Below are 7,500 nucleotides of genomic sequence, written 5' to 3' on the forward strand. Positions count from 1 at the left end.
ACTGCCTGCTCACTTCAGTGGGTGTGTGTAAGTCACACTCATCAGGACTGCCTGCTCACTTCAGTGGGTGTGTGGAAATAAAAACAGCAAGTCACACACATCAGGACTGCCTGCTCACTTCAGTGGGTGTGTGTAAGGTTGCTCCTGTTGATAAACTCAATATGTGTTTTAGTTGGTGTGTGTGCGTGTGTGTGTGTGTGTGTGTGTGTCTGTACTGTTGATATACTCTATGTGTGTTTTAGTTGGTGTGTGTGTGTGTGTGTGTGTGTGTGTGTGTGTGTGTGTGTGTGTGTTCTGTACTGTTGATAAACTCAATATGTGTTTTAGTTTGCGTGTGTGTGCGTGTGTGTATTAGAGAGAGAGAGAGAGAGTGTGTGTGTGTGTGTGTGTGTGTGTGTGTATGTGAAACTGTGTGTGTGTGTGTGAGTGTGCGTGTGAAAGTGTGAGTGGATGCGTGTGTGTGTGTGTATGTGTGAAAGTGTGTGTGGATGCGTGTGTGTGTGTGTGTGTGCGTGCGTGTGTGTGTGTGTGTGTAAATGTGTGTGGATGCGTGTGTGTGGGTGTGAAAGTGTGTGTGTGGGTGCATGTGTGTGGGTGCATGTGTGTGTGTATGTGCGTGTGTGCGTGTGCGTGTGCGTGTGCTTACTGCTGGTGTGGGTCTGTTTGAGGTCACAGGTCACAGGGCGGTCATCTCCATGGGAACATGTTTGCCTCATCACATCCCCCTGCACACACACACACACATCCGCCATGAGAGAGAGGGAGAGAGGGAGAAAGAGGGAAAGAGAGAGAGAGAGGGAGATAGAGGGAAAGAGAGAGATAGGGAGAGAGGGAGATGGAGGGAAAGAGAGAGAGAAGGATGGTGAGATATTGTATCTTCAGTCATGCCAATGAACTGAGAGGGAGGGATAGAGAGAGGGAGAGGAAGAGGGAGAAGGAGGAGGGGAGAGAGGGATAGAGAGAGAGAGAGGCAGAAGAGAGGAGAGAGGAAGGAATAGAGAGAGAAAGGAGGGAAATGAGGAGAGAGAGGGATAGAGAGAGAGAGGAGGGAAATGAGGAGAGAGAGGGATAGAGAGAGAAAGGAGGGAAATGAGGAGAGAGAGGGATAGAGAGAGAAAGAGGGATAGAGAGAGAGGAGGGAAATGAGGAGAGAGAGGGATAGAGAGAGAGGAGGGAAATGAGGAGAGAGAGGGATAGAGGGATAGAGAGAGAGAGGAGGGAAATGAGGAGAGAGAGGGATAGAGGGATAGAGAGAAAGGAGGGAAATGAGGAGAGAGAGGGAGAGAGAGAGAGAAAGAGAGAGAGGAGGGAAATGAGGAGAGAGAGGGATAGAGAGAGAAAGGAGGGAAATGAGGAGAGAGAGGGATAGAGAGAGAGAGAGAGGAGGGAAATGAGGAGAGAGAGGGATAGAGAGAGAAAGGAGGGAAATGAGGAGAGAGAGGGATAGAGAGAGAAAGGACGGAAATGAGGAGAAAGGAGGGAAATGAGGAGAGAGAGAGGGATAGAGAGAAAGGAGGGAAATGAGGAGAGAGAGAGGGATAGAGAGAGAGGAGGGAAATGAGGAGAGGAAGGGATAGAGAGAGAGAGGAGGGAAATGAGGAGAGAAGAAGGGATAGAGAGAGAGAGGAGGGAAATGAGGAGAGAGAGGGATAGAGGGAAATGAGGAGAGAGAGGGATAGAGAGGGAGAGAGAGAGGAGGGAAATGAGGACCTGTGGTCTGGACTGACTCCGCCCATGTTCCTGCCCTCCAGGTATGCATCTCCTTGGCGACCGGGGGGCTGGAGAGGGAGAAGCCTGGTACATTAAACTCTTACTGTGAGTATGCTGCTGTGTGTGTGTGTGTGTGTGTGTGTGTGTGTGTGTGTGTGTGTGTGTGTGTGTGTGTGTACATTAAATGCTTACTGTGAGTATGGTGCTGTGTGTGTGTGTGTGTGTGTGTGTGTGTGTGTGTGTGTGTGTGTGTACATTAAATGCTTACTGTGAGTATGGTGCTGTGTGTGTGTGTGTGTGTGTGTGTACATTAAATGCTTACTGTGAGTATGGTGCTGTGTGTGTGTGTGTGTGTGTGTGTGTGTGTGTGTGTGTGTGTGTATGTGTGTGTGTGTGTGTACATTAAATGCTTACTGTGAGTATGGTGCTGTGTGTGTGTGTGTGTGTGTGTGTGTGTGTACATTAAATGTTTACTGTGAGTATGGTGCTGTGTGTGTGTGTGTGTGTGTGTGTGTGTGTGTGTGTGTGTGTGTGTGTGTGTGTGTGTGTGTGTGTGTGTGTGTGTGTGTACATTAAATGCTTACTGTGAGTATGGTGCTGTGTGTGTGTGTGTGTGTGTGTGTGTGTGTGTACGTACAGTAAACTCTTACTGTGAGTATGTTGCTGTGTGTGTGTGTGTGTGTGTGTGTGTACAATCTTCAGTTTCTCTTTCTGCTCCTTACTAAACCCTCTTGCTTCATCTTGTAGGTGCCTTAGTTGCTTGCATGCACGGATCTGTGCAGTGAGTCCTGCATGATCCCTGCAGAGCTGTTGGCTGAGCCATAGACTCTGCCAAGCTTGGTCTCTTATCAATCACTCAGTTTCAGGTTCATATTCATTCTCTAGTTCAGCTACCATAATGCCTGGGTTGCTCTGTGTTTCTAGAGACGGAGACTGCAAAGAAGAACCAGTAGCACCCATTTAGCATCTATATCTATATCTATAATCGTATACAGGGCTGCCAAGTTTCAGAAAATGCGAAGCGTGAGACCACCGACCACAGGTCAGCGGCGACACTTGGCAGCTCTGATTAGAGTCACTTTTTAGTGTTAAGCTGTTAACTGACCAAGAGAAGAGGCAAATAAATGTTACACAGCTCTGCAACAAATACAGGACAATGATAGACTCATAGCAGCCTTACAACAGTAGGCTACATGTTTACCTGGAAACTCAAGGAAAAAACAGCAAATCAACAGTGATCACAATCTAGCAAGCAGGAGAATGTTTTAAATGTGGGACTCGGCGCTCAACGCCAAGACCCGCCTTACGTTGCTTCTGATTGGTTTATATAGCGTTTTGCCTTCCGTGGTTGGTTAGATTTAGGCACAAAGGACTGATGGATTGGTTATTGCGGTCAGTCAATCAGAGTTGCTTGAACTACGGCAAGGCAAGACAAGAACCACAGTTTATTATCCTGAAAATACTAATATATACTGAAAGGGGAAAAATAAGCGTGAGAAATGTCAAGTATGGCGTGTCGTGTCAGAATGGGTCAAATTGCGTGACTGTCACGCTCAAAGCGTGAGACTTGGCAGCCCTGGTATATGGAAACCTTTAACCTCATTTTCAGATCATGTGTACATGTGATATAATGTCTACGTTTCCCCTCATAACATTATCGATTTCTACACGTGCACATTTTAGGTAACGCTCATTGTTTCAAGCTTCGTCCAACGCTATTGGAATTGGTACATACCGTTACATATTTAGGTTACATTGCAGCAATAACGGTCTACCACCCAGATAGCAAACTCCTTATGGTCCAAATTTGGCTCAACGGGCATTCCAAACGCATGCCATACTACAGTCAGAGTGTTTGCTATCTGGGCAGAGCACTTGCTCAAATACCCTGCCAGGGTTCTTGCACCTTACCTATTAGCCTACCTTGCCCTAGCCAGGGTTGCATTTTTGTTTGCATTTTTGGGATGCTTGACTCCTACCTGCAGAGTACACTCTATCTCCGCAAGGCACTCCGTGACAATAAATCATTAACCACATGAACATCTTACTTTGTTCCGCCACTTCAACCCTATCAATCTTTAGCTAACCACATCGCATAATGCTGCTCCTTTGCTTTCCGGCCGACCCGCTCTTCACTAGAGATGACGGCCAGCCAGTCATCCGCTCTTTCAATCCGGTATTCTGCCACTAGTTATTTCGCCCACTCTTATCAGTAAGGGCGCGGCCAACATAGCCTGTCAGATCTCGTCCTCAAAACCCAAGGCCGGTGGTCCTCCGAGTTTAACAATTACATCAGGTCGAACCTTCCCCACTTCAGAAATCTCATTCGAACAGACTTACTTTCACTGTCGCAGGGTCCTGGCCAGGGGTCACTACATGATTGGCTTTGTTGGGGTGCTCGCAGAGATCTTACCAAATGCTGCCAGCACAGCCTAATTGGTGTGATCCAGCAGGGCACTTCATGACCCCGGCCAGCGACCTTGCCCAACATGCTATCTCCGCGTAACTATAGTCGCTACTTAAATGGCAATATTCTCATAGCTCAGGTCCAGTCTGGTCCCCTTATTCGCGCCGCAATTATCCGTCGTCTCGCATCTTGCCTGGCCTCCGCAGCAGGTCAGACGCGATCTCACATCAAGCTTCACGGGTGCCCGCGGTCGTCACTCCGGGCTGACGACTGCCAGCGCAGTTATCGCCCGGCGCGATCCCATGATGCACTTCACAGTCACGAGCGGTAATGCCAGCGCAGAGCCACCGTGCTCACGAGAAGCTCGTCAGGACCCTGACTAGTGACCTACACCAAGCACTCCCACATTTATTTATCTGGCAAATTTGTGAAACTCTTAAACTGTGAGTATGTTGGTGTGTGTGTGTGTGTGTGTGTGTGTGTGTGTGTGTGTGTGTGTGTGTGTATGTACAGTAAACTCTTACTGTGAGTATGGTGGTGTGTGTGTGTGTGTGTGTGTGTGTGTAGTAAACTCTTACTGTGAGTATGGTGGTGTGTGTGTGTGTGTGTGTGTGTGTGTAGTAAACTCTTACTGTGAGTATGGTGGTGTGTGTGTGTGTGTGTGTGTGTGTGTAGTAAACTCTTACTGTGAGTATGGTGCTGTGTGTGTGTGTGTGTGTGTGTGTGTGTGTACAGTAAACTCTTACTGTGAGTATGGTGGTGTGTGTGTGTGTGTGTGTGTAGTACACTCTTACTGTGAGTATGGTGGTGTGTGTGTGTGTGTGTGTGTGTAGTAAACTCTTACTGTGAGTACGATGCTTGGGTGATGCTGGCATCATTGGGACGTCTTCACCGGTGATGCACTGGCTTTGGAAAGCTTGATCAAAGGAACACACACACACACACACACACACACACACACACACATACGGAAAAGTGAATTAGGTATGCCACCCAGCCACCCAGAGAGAACGCGGGTTTAGGGTTGGCACACACACAAGCGCACACACACGCTACACAAACGCGCACACATACACACACACACGCACACACACAGGCGCTACAACAGCATTCACACACACACACACGCATGCGCATGAGAACTTTTGTTCTCAAAAGACACACACAAACCATCATATATCAAGACATTTATAAGGACCAGTTGAACACTGATGTGCTCAGTGTAAACCACTGCGATGAATTGAAAACACTTCTCCATTCATCATAATGACTTGGGCCTTTTTTTGTTCAGTGTTACACTACAAACAGTACTACAAACGGTAGATAAGCTGATACAGTAAGTTGATATGCTTACCCTATCAATATTTTGAAATATCTCATTGTTTTCTATTATTTTTCTTTGTATTTGCCGTAATGTTATGCCGTTTTTTCTAGTACAATGCTCATGATTTCAGTTCGGATCAGGTGAAAATGGGTGTAATGCGCAAGTACAGGGGAGAAGAGGTGCTAATAGCGATTGATTAAGTATTCCGCCGTATGAAAACAGCGCACGTCTATTTTGCGTTGAAAAACTTCCGCCCTCTGAAAGCAGGTGTAATCCAGATTGCGGTTAAATGCGTCTATTAGAAAAACTTTTAGACAGCTGAATCAATATTCAGAGCATCCGTTTTTTTCATTGTACTGTGTCAAAAGCAATCTTCACTTTTGTTTGCCTCTCTAAAATCGTATTTTCTCTTTCACGACATAGCCTACACTTCCCAATCTGATAGACTAGGCATTAAGTTTTATCCCAAGTCTACGTGCAGTAAATAGTATTTTTTAAGTGGATTTGAAGAACTACTAGGCCTACTCTGTCTGTCGCTGCTCGTTGACATCTCTTTGAATCGTGTATGACCGCTAAACTTCGATTCTTTTTATTGCTGCAATATTCAACTGCGCTCGTTGTTCAGCTCTGCATGCGCAATTGGCGTGGTACAGAGGGCGGGAATGGGCGGCACTGAACGCAATTAACGTAATGTAGTGACAGCTTAGTAAATACCACGCAATATAGCAAAGCACAGCGTTCGCACTCTGCGCATACAAAAACTCGCTATTAGCGCTGTCTTAGTACATCTGGCCCTGAGTGAAATACTAAATTCAGAACACACACACACACACACACACACACACACACACACACACACACACAATACCTGCTTGTTTGTAGATAGGAGGCTTTCCGTAGATGCTAGTCTCTCCTGTGGCTGACGCACATAGAAGATATGAGGAAAGGAGTTAGTGTGTGTGTGTGTGTGTGTGTGTGTGTGTGTGTGTGTGTGTGTGTGTGTGTGCGTGTGTGTGTTTAGGTGCATTGGAACACAGTTCTACCAGCTACTAACTGGAGAGGCAACCCCTAGAACTACACAGTTCCTAAAAATGGTGTCTGTAGCAGCTGTGTTCCCATAACAACTCACACACATGTCAAGCTAACAATGTTTTGCTTGTGTTGAACGGTTACAGTTAACGTTAGGCTACAATTTAAACTGTTAAACTGTTACAGTTAACGTTAGGCTACAATTTGTACTGTTGAACTGTTACAGTTAACGTTAGGCTACAATTTGAACTGTTTGAACTGTAATGCTAGAAGTATACTCGACGCGCCCAACCTGTCGCGCGACAATGTGACGTCAAAATGACGTAATTTCCTGTGTCGCTAGCGACATTTCAGCCGCGCGCCGACCTGTCGCGCACCGAACATTTGATATCAACCGCGCGCACCAACCTCGCACGACAACTAGGAAGAGATTGAAGCCAAGCTCACGGAGCCAGTGTCCTTATACAGTCATCAACCACATAAACCACATTCAGGCATTATCATATAGCCTATCCAACATCTTAAATAAGCCCATTCATTTTTAAAACGACTGTAGTCATGAAGTTTGAATAATAGTAAGTTTGAAAAGTGGGAAGTTAACTTGGCTAGGCTGCAGCGAGAGTTGCCGTTTGGATGACTGATTTGTTTACAGTCGTGTTGGATAAGTTAACGAAGTTACCAGTGAGAGTTGCAACAGGAGGATATTAGGGGGAAATGACTAGGACCGAGGCACATTAAGTATTCCAGCAAAAGGTAAGGAAGAGATTTATTTTCAACCAAAGGATATCTGCTAGACCTAAAAAAAAAAATATATCTTTCCATTTAGGGAGATTACACAAGCTCATCTCATAAACGAGATGGTAGGCTAATCCTTCAGTTGTGCAAGCTAAGTCTGAAATATCAGCAAAGAAGCTAGTTGCTACTGCCATTAACGTCAATGGATACCGTGCCTCCGTTCAGGAGAATACTGCAAATTGTGTCGCGACTACCACGCGCAAGTATACATGGTTACAACGTTCCCCGTGACGTC

General features: G+C 46.2%; 1 protein-coding gene across 1 annotated transcript in view; it reads right to left on the minus strand.

Moving 5' to 3' along the window:
• ablim3 (actin binding LIM protein family, member 3) overlaps nt 1-7,500 on the minus strand; it is a 15,707-nt gene that overhangs the window by 134 nt on the left and 8,073 nt on the right. Inside the window, exons 11-14 of the mRNA XM_062549365.1 lie at nt 6,310-6,360; nt 4,962-5,033; nt 1,711-1,778; nt 647-725 (exon numbers count right to left, since the gene is read on the minus strand). Coding sequence (XP_062405349.1) covers nt 647-725; nt 1,711-1,778; nt 4,962-5,033; nt 6,310-6,360 — 270 coding nt within the window. The remainder of the gene's footprint in view (nt 1-646; nt 726-1,710; nt 1,779-4,961; nt 5,034-6,309; nt 6,361-7,500) is intronic.

Source organism: Sardina pilchardus, chromosome 11 (assembly GCF_963854185.1).
Source record: "Sardina pilchardus chromosome 11, fSarPil1.1, whole genome shotgun sequence".
Classification (NCBI taxonomy): Eukaryota; Metazoa; Chordata; class Actinopteri; order Clupeiformes; family Clupeidae; genus Sardina; species Sardina pilchardus.